The sequence below is a fragment of the Oncorhynchus mykiss genome, chromosome 8 (genome assembly GCF_057628025.1).
Source record: "Oncorhynchus mykiss isolate SJ-2025 chromosome 8, ASM5762802v1, whole genome shotgun sequence".
Taxonomy (NCBI): Eukaryota; Metazoa; Chordata; class Actinopteri; order Salmoniformes; family Salmonidae; genus Oncorhynchus; species Oncorhynchus mykiss.
Window position 1 is genome coordinate 74525970 of NC_143029.1, and position 13621 is coordinate 74539590.

Here is a 13621-nt window from a genome sequence, read left to right on the forward strand (position 1 = left end):
TCCCTTCAGCTTCTGTAATCAGTAGTGCATTTTTTATATATATCTTTTTATTTCACCTTTATTTAACCAGGTAGGCTAGTTGAGAACAAGTTCTCATTTACAACTGCGACCTAGTCAAGATAAAGCAAAGCAGTTCGACACATACAACAACACAGAGTTACACATGGAATAAACAAACGTATAGTCAATAATACAATAGAAAAGGTCTATACAGTGTGCAAATTAGGTAAGATACGGGAGGCAATAAATAGGGGTTCACCTAGGGGTCATGAAAAGGGTTGTGCCAAAGTGTTTGATGTATTATAAAAAATTGATTATGCTTATGTTTTATTAATAGAAGGAGAGGGGTTGAAAGACCCCTCCCTACTTACATTTATAGGGTTTTAGACTACTGATTAACAATATTGTAGAAGTTTAGTATGGTTCTACATTTGTATTTTAGTTTTCTCTCTCTTTTTCTGCCTCATTATAAAGAGGCCCTTCTTAGAAATGTGTGACTTAGACAGAACTCTGCAGGGGAGTGAAGGAGATAAGACTACGTAAACATTCCACAATCAATCAACTTTGGGGGAAGGGGACATTTACTGTTAAGTGTTTAGCTAACAATAAAGGCCCTGTTTATACAGCTTTGTAGGCATGGTTTTGGTCCTGGGAGTAGAGGATGATGACGTAGGCAGTGACATCACCAGGGCACAACTTAGGGTTTAATAAAACTCTGGAGACCTTTTGTTAGATATAGAACTTACTCAGAAACATTCATGGTATGTTCCTGTTTGTCAACTTCTGTCTGCAATTGCATTAATAAAGTTTTTTTACATTATTTAATTAAAGTTATTGTCATAATGCTAATTTCACCAATGAGTAACTAATTGATAAGGAAACGAGGAAACGAACACTAACAATATACCAATTAAACACTGGAATGATAGATGTGCAGAAGATGAATGTGCAAGTACAGATACTAGGGTGCAAAGGAGCAAGATAAATAAATAAATACAGTATGGGGATGAGTTAGTTGGATGGGCTATTTACAGATGGGCTATGTACAGGTGCAATGATCTGTGAGCTGCTCTGACAGCTGGTGCTTAAAGTTAGTGAGGGAGATGTGAGTCTCCAGCTTCAGTGATTTTTGCACTTCGTTCCAGTCATTGGCAGCAGAGAACTGGAAGGAAAGGCAGCCAAAGGAGCAATTGGCTTTGGGGGTAACCAGTGAGAAATACCTGCTGGAGCGCATGTTACTGGTGGGTGCTGCTATGGTGACCAGTGAGCTGAGATATTGCAGGGCTTTACCTAGCAAAGACTTGTAGATTACCTGGAGCCAGTGGGTTTGGCGACGAGTATGAAGTGAGGGCCAGCCAACGATAACGTACAGGTCGCAGTGGTGGGTAGTATATGGGGCTTTGGTGACAAAACGGATGGCACTGTGATAGATTGGATCCAATTTGTTGAGTAGCGTGTTGGAGGCTATTTTGTAAATGACATCGCCGAAGTCGAGGATCGGTAGGATGGTCAGTTTTACGAGGGTATGTTTGGCATAATGAGTGAAGGATGCTTTGTTGCGAAATAGGAAGACGATTCTAGATTTCATTTTGTATTGGAGATGCTTAATGTGAGTCTGGAAGGAGAGTTTACAGTCTAGCCAGACACCTAGGTATTTGTAGTTGTCCACATACTGTATTCTAAGTCAGAACCGTCCAGAGTAGTGATGCTGGACCGGCGGGCAGGTGTGGGCAGCGATCAGTTTAAGAGCATGCATTTAGTTTTACTTGCATTTAAGAGAGGTTGGAGGCCACTGAAGGAGAGTTGTATTGCAATGAAGCTTGTTTGGAGGTTAGTTAACACAGTGTCCAAAGAAGGGCCAGAAGTATACAGAATGGTGTCATCTGCTTAGAAGTGGATCAGAGAATCACCAGCAGCAAGAGCCACATCGTTGATGTATACAGAGAAGAGAGTCGGCCTGAGATTTGAACCCTGTGGCACCCCCGTAAAGACTGCCAGAGGTCCGGACAACAGGCCCTCCTTTGACACATTGAACTCTGTCTGAGAAGTAGTTAGTGAACCAGGCGAGGCAGTCCTTTGAGAAACCAAGATTACTGAGTCTGCTACTAAGACTGTGGTAATTGACAGAGTCGAAAGCCTTGGCCAGGTCGATGAATACAGCTGCACAGGAATGTCTCATATCGATGGCGGTTATGGTATTGTTTAGGACCTTGAGCGTGGCTAAGGTGCACCCGTGACCAGCTCTGAAACCAGATTGCATAGCGGAGAAGGTACAGTGGAATTCCAAATGGTCGGTGATCTGTTTGTTAACTTGGCTTTCGAAGACTTTAGAAAGGCAAAGTAGGATGGATATAGATCTGTAGCAGTTTGGGCCTAGAGTGTCTTCCCCTTTGAAGAGGGGGATGATCGCTGCAGCTTTCCAATCTTTGGGAATCTCAGACGATATGAAAGAGAGGTTGAACAGGCTAGTAATAGGGGTTGAAACAATTTCGTCAGATCATTTTAGAAAGAGAGGGTCCAGATTGTCTAGCCAGGCTGATTTGTAGGGGTCCAGATTTTGCAGCTCTTTCAGAACATCAGCTATCTGGATTTGGGTGAAGGAGAAATGGGGAGGCTTGGGTGAGTTGCTGTGGGGGGGCTGTTGACCGGAGTAGGGGTAGCCAGGTGGAAAGCATGGCCAGCCGTAGAAAAATGCTTAATAAAATTCTCAATTATAGTGGATTTTTGCCTCAGTTCAGTGGGCAGCTGGAAAGAGGTGCTCTTATTCTCTATAGACTTCAGTGTCCCAGAACCTTTCTGAGTGCTACAGGATACCAATATCTTTTTGAAAAAGCTTGCCTTATCTTTCCTAACTGCATGTTATATGTTTCAATGAAACCGTGCCATAAGCAACATTTAAGCAACACCTACAGTAAACAACACCTACAGTAAGCAACACATTATCAACACAGACACTCACATCATTATGTTACAAGAAGTTGCCACATGTCTCACACAGAGCGATCTATACACTGATGTACCTCTCCTTCTCTCACTTTAGTGGTTTGATGCTAATGAGCCCTGGTCCTAGTCTAATGTAAGCAGCCTGATCTCGTGATAGCTCAGCTCAACAGTCAGTCTGCTTGACCAGGCTACCTGGGCCCTAGTCGGCTGCACTATGCAACTTTAACTATATCTCTACTTTCTCTCCCCAGGACCCCAGTCTGTTGAAGAGCCCCATCTTCACCCCGACCACGGGGCGTCAGGAGCACGGCCTTTTCAACATTTTCCATGCCATGGAGGGCACCGCCCACCTCCACATCCTGGTGGTCAAGGAATACGAGATGCAACACTACAGGAGAAAATGGCCCAACCACATCCTGCTGGTGCTGCCAGCCATGTTGAACAGCGCCGGAGTCGGTGAGTGTCTGGGCTCTGCGCTGAAGTTTCACTGAGGTACAGTTCTAGGATCAGCTTTCCCTCCCACAATCCTATCCTTAACCATCAGCGGGGAAAATACACAACTGACCCAAGATCAGCTTCTAGGGGCAACCTTACCCCTCATTTAGATAGTTCCTCTCATTTTATTGGTCTAGTTCTGTGATCATTGATTGGAAAGTTGCAGTACTACAGGTTTTTCGTCCCATCATAGTGCTCAATAAGGTGTTTCACTGCTGAGTGGTAGCATTGAGGACCATAGTAATGTGTGATAGAACACTCAGCAAAGAGATCATAGAGCTGCCTTGTGTTTTATTAACTATATTTATGTATTTCTTTATACACTAATGTATTTTACACTTTTAGTTTGTCTAGTAGCTTATCTCTCTCTGCTGATAGTGATGAATTTATGGCAGTCAGTGTGAACTTCAAGAGACATACTGTATCTTGCCGTCTGTTGAGTAAGGTTGTAGTCAGTAGGTAAGAGTTAAATATTACATTAACCAATAGGGTTAATGGTCAATGAAAACACAACTAGGCCAGTAGTCTGAAATATGGATCCACCAATCAGGTGTGTAGTCTTTATGGATGGACCAATAGTGTTGCAGCACTACAGGCACATGGCACGTGCAGCAATAGGGGCATTAGGTAAAGGGCGATAAAAACAGGACAGTTCAGCAGGTGGACGGACCAATAAAGTAATAATTAGAATTCAGGTACTGTGTTCAGACTGTCGTTTGAGTTAGAGCCTTTAGAGTTGGAGCTCTGTGGTAGAGCTCTTTAGTTAGTGGTTGGCAAATATTTTTCTGCTGTGTTCATACAATTTGTGAATTTGACCCACAATAAATCTGTTTGGATTTGACCTTGGGGATAACCACAGTCCAGACCTTTTTCTAGTCAGGTCATGTGACTAGACCAAACAAAATAAAATAAATAAGGGATCAGTGGATCTCCACCATCATCATATATGTCATTATGGTCAGAGCCCTGGTCAAAAGTAATGCACCATATTGGGAATAGAGTGCCATTTGGAACATACCCACACTGTCAGTAACATAGCTGTAACATTACTGTCCCAGGGGCAGCTCGGTTCATGATCAAGGAGCTGTCATACCACAACCTGGAGCTGGAGAGGAACCGTCTGGGAGAGCAGGGGGTCAAGAGGCAGGACATCTGGCCCTTCATAGTCATGATGAACGACTCCTGTGTGCTCTGGAACGCACACCAACCCCAGTACAGCAGCAGGTACAGTTTCAAATTCAAACTGGCATGCACACACACGCATGCAAGCATATCCTCATGTGTGGCTCAGTTGGTAGAGCATGGCGCTTGCAATGCCAGGGTTGTGGGTTTGATTCCCACTGGGGACCAGTATGAAAAAGTACCAACATGTATGCATGTAAGTCGCTCTGGATAAGAATGTCTGCTAAATGACTAAAATGTAAAAAATATATATACAGTGGGGCAAAAAAGTATTTAGTCAGCCATCAATTGTGCAAGTTCTCCCACTTAAAAAGTCTGTGTTAGTCCGTGTTGTCCAGCAACAGCCCCAAAACATCACTGCTCTAGAGGAGATCTGCATGGAGGAAACAGTGTGTGAAAACCTCGTGAAGACTTACAGAAAACATTTGACCTCTGTCATTGCCAACAAAGGGTATATAACAAAGTATTGAGATAAACTTTTGTTATTGACCAAATACTTATTTTCCACCATAATTTGCAAATAAATTCATAAAAAATCCTACAATGTGATTTTCTGGATTTTTTTTCTCATTTTGTCTGTCATATTTGAAGTGTACCTATGATGAAAATTACAGGCCTCTCTCATCTTTTTAAGTGGGAGAACTTTGTATATACTCAAAAAATCTCTGATTGTTGGTCCATGAATATTGATCTGCAATGAATTCTCAGAAAGAACCATAATTTATCTGGACTACTCTATCAACACCCTTACTAATATATGTCTCTTCCCTCTCTCCCTCAGTGATATGGCAGACACAGGGCCCAGTCTGACCAACGTGTCTTTGAAGACGGTGCTGCAGCACATTGAGGCTACTCCTAAGATCTTCCTGTATACCATGTGTGGCACCCGCAAGTGGAGCAGTGCCCTGGCCCGCCGCCTGCCTGCCATGCCCTTCTCCCGATGCCACCTCCATGACTTTGTCATGCTCAATGTGGACCTGACACAGAACGTCCAGTACGACCTCAACAGGTACAGCTGTGAGGAGGTGGACTTCAACCTGAGAGCCAACAGCAGTGGTCTGCTGCTCTGTCGTTTCAACCACTTCAGCCTGATGAAGAAACACATTCCCTTTGGAGGACACAAGGACTTTCTGGTCAAACCCAAACTCACAGTGAGTTTTCTGCTCCTACTTGTTCTACCACGTCCTTCTTTTCAACATTTTTTTTAATATATATATATACAGTACCAGTCAAAAGTAAGGACACACCCACTCATTCAAGGGTTTTTCTTTATTTTTATTATTTTCTACATTGTAGAATAATAGTGAAGACATCACTACTATGAAATAACTTTGTGCTTTTGTCTGTGCCCAATAATGTTTGTACCATGTTTTGTGCTACTGCCATGTTGTGTTGCTACCGTGTTGCTACCATGTTGTTGTCATGTTGTGTTGCTACCTTGCTGTGTTGTCATGTGTTACTGCCATGCTATGTTGTTGTCTTAGGTCTCTCTTTATGTAGTGTTGTATTGTCTCTCTTGTTGTGTTGTGTGTTTTTTTTCCTATATTTTAATTTTAAATTTATTTTGGGATTTTTAATCCCAGCCCCCTTCCCTGGAGGATTCCTTTTGGCAGGCCGTCATTGTAAATAAGAATTTGTTCTAAACCGACTTGCCTAGCTAAATAAAGGTCAAATACAAAAATTAAATAACACAAGGAATCATGTAGTAACCAACAAAGTGTTAAACAAATCAAATATATTTTAGATTCTTCAAAGTAGCCCTTTGCCTTTGCCTTGAAGACAGCTTTTCACACTCTTGGCATTCTCTCAAGCAACTTCATGAGGAATGCTTTTCCAACAGTCTTGAATGAGTTCCCACATATGCTGAGCACTTATTGGCTGCTTTTCCTTCACTCTGCGGTCCAACTCATCCCAAACAATCTCAATTGGGTTTCGGTCGGATAATTGTGGAGGCCAGGCAGCACTCCATCACTCTCCTTGGTCAAATAGCCATTACACAGCATGGAGGAGTGTTTTGAGTCATTGTCCTGTTGAAAAACAAATGATAGTCCCACTAAGAGCAAACCAGATGGGATGGCGTATGGCTACACAATGCTGGTTAAGTATGCCTTGAATTCTAAATAAATCACTGACAATGTCACCAGCAAAGCACCCCCACACCATCACACCTCCTCCTCCATGCTTTACGATGGGAACCACACATGCAGAGTAGGTGAACAGATGATCTCCGCATCTCACAAAGACATGGTGGTTGGAACCAAAAATCTCTAACTTGGACTCATCAGACCAAAGGACAGATTTCAACCGGTCTAATGTCCATTGCTCGTGTTTCTTGGCCAAGCAAGTCTCTTCTTCTTATCAAGTTTAGTATTGTTTTTTTTTGTTGCAGCAATTTGATAATGAAGGCCTGATTATCTGATTGAACTCTGATTGAACTCTGTGAAGCATTTATTTTGGCTGCAAACTGAGGTGTAGTCAACACTAATGAACTTATCCGCAGAAGAAGTAACTGGGTCTTCCTTTCCTGTGGCGGTCCTCGTGAGAGCCAGTTTCATCGCTTGATGGTTTTTACGACTTCACTTTCAAAGTTCCTGACATTTTCCGTATTTTATTATTATTTTTTTTACCCCGTTTTCTCCCAAATTTTGTGGTATCCAATTGTTTTTTAGTAGCTACTATCTTGTCTCATCGCTACAACTCCCGTACAGGCTCGGGAGAGACGAAGGTTGAAAGTCATGCGTCCTCCGATACATAACCCAACCAAGCCGCACTGCTTCTTAACACAGCGCGCATCCAACCCGGAAGCCAGCCGCACCAATGTGTCGGAGGAAACACCGTGCACCTGGCAACCTTGGTTAGCGCGCACTGCCCCCGGCCCGCCACAGGAGTCGCTGGTGCGCGATGAGACAAGGACATCCCTACCGGCCAACCCCTCCCTAACCTGGCCGACGCTAGGCCAATTGTGCGTCGCCCCACGGACCTCCCGGTCGCGGCCGGTTACGACAGAGCCTGGGCGCGAACCCAGAGTCTCTGATGGCACTGTCGTTTCTCTTTGCTTATTTGAGCTGTTCTTGCCATAATATGGACTTGGTCTTTTACCATATTGGGCTATCTTCTGTATACCAACTCTACCTTTTCACAACACAACAAATTGGCAGAAGGAAAGAAATTTCACAAATTAACTTTTAACAAGGCATACCTGTTAATTGAAATGCATTCCAGGTGACTCACCTCATGAAGCTGGTTGAGAGAATGCCAAGTGTGTTCAAAGCTGTCATCAAGGTAAAGGTTTGCTACTTTGAAGAATCTCAAGTATAAAATATTTTGTACATTTTTTTGGTTACTACATGATTCCATATGTTTTATTTCATAGCTTTGATGTATTCATTATTATTCTACAATGTAGAAAATAGTAAAAAATAAAGAAAAACCTTGAATGAGTAGGTGTGTCTAAACGTTTGACTGGTATTGTACATAATATAGTGTGTTTGTATGTGCCTAAATATGTCTGAAACACAGTCAGTCACCCTAACCCCCAACCTGCTCCCCCTCTAGGTGATGGAGAATCCAGCCCCCATCAGCCCGTACCAGTATGTCTGTGCCCCAGACAGTGATCACACCCTCCTGGCTGCCCCGGCTCAGTTCCTCCTAGAGAAGTTCCTCCAAAGCTGCAGCCACAGACTGTTCCCCAAGGCAGTACAGAACAACAGCAACCCTGTGCTGTCCATAGACAGTTTCCTCAACATAGGCCCTGAGGTAAAATCCATAGACGGTTTCCTCAACATAGGCCCTGAGGTAAGATCCATAGACAGTTTCCTCAACATAGGCCCTGAGGTAAGATCCATAGACAGTTTCCTGATTTGTCTAAAATCCTTATTCATGTCCTCATTACATGTAGCGCCAAAAGACCACTCATAATCTGTAAAGTTCTCTACTTTTGATAGATTTAAACAGACAATATTGGAATCACCTTGGTCACAACCATGAACTGTCAACTCCGTCTGCCTGATAGAATATGAATTTTGGTTAAAATATGTTACATGTCATTAGATTTTGGAGTCATAAAGCTACTGAGGAAAAACAACATTGCTGCTTTGAATACCACTTGAATGAAGAAGAACATTTTTGTTTTTGTCAACTATGTAAAACATCAACTCCGTCAGATTTCTGTCTAATGTCAATTCCGTCAGAGTGCTGCAAGATCTGATAGGATGGTTGTTTTTATTGGGGAATTTGAAATTAATCATTCTCCATATTTTACAATTGTTTTGTATTGAACGTTTATTTTAAGAGGCAATAATATGTCTGTTTTCAAGATCTATTGTCATCTCCGTCAGTGGCTTGTCAATTCCATCACTGATGGTGAGATATCGTTTTTTTTTTAATATTCAGAACAAATATTAGAATCACTGTTCTGCAACATTTGCTGTTGAAGTATTTGCTGTTCTAGGTATAAAGGATAATATTTGCTTTACACATGTTGTTTTATGTTCTCAACCTAGAAAAACATGCCAAAATGCTAACAAAATCAGCCCTGGAGTCTTCAATAGAGCTATAAAACAAAACAAAAATAAGTTTGTGTTACGGGATTCTTCCGTCGAAGGAAAGGCGGACCAAAATGCAGCGTTGTTATGGTTGAACATCTTTAATAAAGATGATAATGTGAACAATATACATATACAAAACAAGAAAACGTTTTGGCCAGGGTGTCCGCACCCCCCAAAGGTGCGGACTCCTGGCCGCACACCTAAACCCATAGGGGAGGGTCTGGGTGGGCGTCTATCCATGGTGGCGGCTCTGGCGCGGGACATGGACCCCACTCCAACATAGCCTTAGTCTGCTTTCTTAGCGTCCTTAGAGTGGCGACCCTCGCCACCGACCTTGGCCTAAGAACCCTAACAGAGGGCCCCACTGGACTGAGGGGCAGCTCCGGGCTGAGGGGCAGCTCCGGGCTGAGGGGCAGCTCCGGACTGAGGGTCAGCTCGGGACTGAGGGGTAGCTCAGGACTGAGAGGAAGCTCAGGACTGAGAGGAAACTCAGGACTGAGAGGAAGCTCAGGCAGGTTGACGGCTCTGGCAGATCCTGGCTGAATGGCGGTTCTGGCAGATCCTGGCTGACTGGCGGCTCTGGCAGATCCTGGCTGCCCGGTGGCTCTGGCAGATCCTGGCTGACTGGCGGCTCTGGCAGATCCTGGCTGAATGGCGGATCCTGGCTGAATGGCGGATCCTGGCTGAATGGCGGATCCTGGCTGAATGGCGGATCCTGGCTGAATGGCAGATCCTGGCTGACTGGCAGATCCTGGCTGACTGGCGGCTCTGGCAGATCCTGGCTGACTGGTGGCACTGGCGGATCCTGGCTGACTGGCAGCACTCGCGGCTCCTGGCTGACTGGAGGCACTGGCGGCTCCTGGCTGACTGGCGGCACTGGCGGCTCCTGGCAGACTGGCGGCTCTGGCGGCTCCTTGCAGACTGGCGGCACTGGCGGCTCCTTGCAGACTGGCGGCACTGGCGGCTCCTTGCAGACTGGCGGCTCTGGCGGCTCCTTGCAGACTGGCGGCTCTGATGGCGCTGGGCAGACTGGAGACTCCGGCAGCGCTGGAGAAGAGAAAAACTCTGGCCAGAGGAGCTCTGGCGCCTCTGGACTGAGGGGCGGAAGCTCTGGCAGTGCCGGACAGGCGGGAGACTCCGGCAGCGCTGGAGAGGAGGAAGGCTCTGGCAGGCGAAGCGCACTGTAGGCCTGGTGCGTGGTGCTGGCACTGGTGGTACTGGGCCGAGGACACGCACCTCAGGGCGAGTGCGGGAAGCTGCCACCGGAGGACTGATGCGTGGAGGTGGTACTGGATAGACCGGACCGTGCAGGCGCACTGGAGCTCTTGAGCACCGAGCCTGCCCAACCTTCCCTGGTTGAATGCTCCCGGTCGCCCTGCCAGTGCAGCGAGGTGGAATAGCCCGCACTGGGCTATGCAGGCGAACCGGGGACACCATGCGCAAGGCTGGTGCCATGTAAGCCGGCCCAAGGAGACGGACTGGAGACCAGATGCGTAGAGCCGGCTTCATGGCACCTGGCTCGATGCCCACTCTAGCCCGGCCAATACGCGGAGCTGGTATGTACCGCACCGGGCTATGCACCCGCACTGGGGACACCGTGCGCTCCACAGCAATACACGGTGCCTGCCCGGTCTCTCTCACCCTCCGGTAAGCACAGGAAGGTGGCGCAGGTCTCCTACATACATTTTTGGGGCTGACTCTCGGTTTTCCTTGCCAGCCGTGTTCCCTCATATCGCCGGCTCCTCTCTCCGGCTGCCTCCACCTGTTCCCATGGAAGGCAATCTTTTGCCGCCAGGATCTCCTCCCATGTGTAGCAACCCTTGCCGTCCAAAATGTCCTCCCATGTCCATTCCTCCTTGCGCTGCTCCTGCTGCCGCTGCCTGTCACCATGCCGCTTGGTCCTGTTGTGGTGGGTGATTCTGTTACGTGATTCTTCCGTCGAAGGAAAGGCGAACCAAAATGCAGCGTGGTTATGGTTGAACATCTTTAATAAAGAGGATAACGTGAACAATATACATATACAAAACAAGAAAACGTGGAAAAATCGAAACAGTCCTAGCTGGTGCAAAACACAGAGACAGGAAACACAAAATACTAAGGCCAGGGCGTGACAGTTTGGAGATGTTTCCTGTTTTACCAGAACTGTCACGGTTGTCGTAAGAACGGGACTAAGGCGCAGCGGATGTTGAGTTCCACATATTTATTTCAAAAGTGGAACTTAAAGCAAAAACAATAAATCAATGAACGAACAACAAAACGTGGTGCACATGCACAAACACACACAAAAAAGGTACTTAAATATGATTAAATATGATCCCGAATTAGAGACAACGATTACCAGCTGCTGCTAATTGGGAATCATACAAAAACACCAACATAGAAATTATAAACTAGAATACCCCCTAGTCACGCCCTGACCTACTACACCATAGAGAAACAAGCGCTCTCTATGGTCAGGGCGTGACAAGAACACCGGCATTTTCTGCGGTTCGCCATCCAAAGCCAGGCATATTAGTTTGCGATATTACCCTTCGTCCTCTCCCTGGCTCCTTGCATCTCCACAATATGTGTGAGTGCAGCCATGATCTCCCTCCACCTACAGGCGATCAGGATCCTTCCTTACTTTGACGACTGGCTCATCTTCTCCCCCTCTTGCGAGTTTGTGGCTGAGAACCAAGCGTTGACACTGACCCACCACAAAAAACTTCACACCAGGCCAAAAGGTCACCTTTATTGGTATGGCTCTGAACTCCTGTACTATGAGGGCATGTAAAAAACTCAGTGTGTGGACAGCATTCTTCTTCTGCAATTTTCCAGTTGAATGAGTGGTGAAGGTACCAACGTTCCAACAACTGATGGGCACACTCACGGCGGCCTCCAGGGTGACACTTTTAGGCCTCCTGTCTTTAAGACTACTACAAGTGTGGTTTAATGACCTCCGCCTGGACCCCAAGTGGTACTGAAACACCAAAATGCAGGTGACATGGGCATGCTACTCTACTCTGCGGCCATGGAGGAAGAGAACCTACCTGACTACAGATGTCCCTCTTGGATCAATTCCGGTAAGGCGTGAACTGACAACCGACGCTTCACTAACAGGCTGGGGAGCACTGTGGCAACACAGGTCTGTATAGGGAGAGTGGCTCCCCCGCTGGAGAAAAATGCACATCAACGTGCTAGAACTTCAGACAGTTTACCTAGCCCGGAATCACTTTCTGCCGGTTCCTGATGCAATCAGACAATACATTGACAGTGTTCCACATCAACCATCAAGGGGGAATGAGGTGGCCCAACAACTTCTGGCATGGGCCCTACGAGCCATTCATCTCCCAGGCAAGGTGAACGAGGTGGCGGACTTCTTGTCGTGACGAAAAACGGCCCCGGGAGAATGGAGACTTCACCCGCAAGTAGTGAAGATGATATGGCAGCGGTTTGGAACTGAACATGTGGACCTGTCCGGGCGAGAACTTGGGATCTGCGAAAACCTCCCTTCGAACATACGGAGGAGTCAGACATAAAATGGTTACGTTCTGAAAATGGTTTTCTTCCTAGCTATTTCATCAGCGAAACTTGGGAGTGAGCTCCACGAACTCTCTATGAGTCCTGTCTGCATACCATGGAAGGCCTTATGGTCCTATCCAGCCTTTTGCCTAAATGTATCACTCCTTCACATCAAGCCTTCTTCCCTCATTCCTTTCCAGAATGCTGAGGAGGAGCGAGCAAATCTCCAGTGTCCAGTCTGTTCCCTCAAATGCTATATGCAAGTCTTGGAGCACTACAGGAAATCAGACAAGCAGTTTCTGTGCTTTGTTGGGAAGTCAAAAGGCCTTGCATTGTCCAAGCAGAGGCTTTCTCACTGGGTTGTGGATGTCGTTGCTCAGGCCTACAAGGGTATAGGGCTCCCTGTCCCAGAAAGTGTGATATATTACTGGACCAGAAGAGTTGTCACATCTTGGGCTGCACTGAGAGGCGTCCCCCTGAATGAGATATGCACAGCTGCTGTCTGGTCGTCGCCCTGCACGTTCTCAAGATTTTACAAGGTCAACGTTGCATCTTGCCACAACACGGGGTCTGCCATTCTTCCAGTGGCACCGGCACATTAATCAGAGGTTAGTAGTGCTATTCCTTGCGACCTTGTTGGCATGAATACTGACAGTCTTCCAAGTATTTGTAGAACCATATTTACATTCGTAACTTCCGTTCTACTTCATACATATAAAACAGAAGTTACCAATGAAACTATGGTTCTACAAATACCTGGAAGATCGTCAGTACTTTCCTGTCACTCTGAATCTTTGGGCGAGAAGATTCTCTAAAACAGTGTGTGATCTGACGCACAGTTTAAATGAACAGTGGGGGCACGTCACCGTATTATTCTCTTTATTCATATTATTACCGACCTATGCGGAGATTGAGAGATATAATACATCTTCCAGGTATTCGTTGAACCATAG

The 13621-nt window shown here is 45.9% G+C and overlaps 1 protein-coding gene across 3 annotated transcripts in view; it reads left to right on the forward strand.

The window, feature by feature from the left end:
* Positions 1 to 13621, forward strand: part of LOC110530502 (GREB1-like protein) — an 86494-nt gene that overhangs the window by 62505 nt on the left and 10368 nt on the right. For 2 of the 3 annotated variants that reach the window (XM_090182563.1, XM_090182564.1), the window contains 4 exons: positions 3195 to 3399; positions 4497 to 4662; positions 5402 to 5771; positions 8176 to 8376. In XM_090182563.1, coding sequence (XP_090038689.1) covers positions 3195 to 3399; positions 4497 to 4662; positions 5402 to 5771; positions 8176 to 8376 — 942 coding nt within the window. Of the gene's footprint in view, positions 1 to 3194; positions 3400 to 4496; positions 4663 to 5401; positions 5772 to 8175; positions 8377 to 12868; positions 13277 to 13621 lie in introns of all 3 variants that reach the window. The other variant, XR_016482598.1, reaches the window with a different exon arrangement.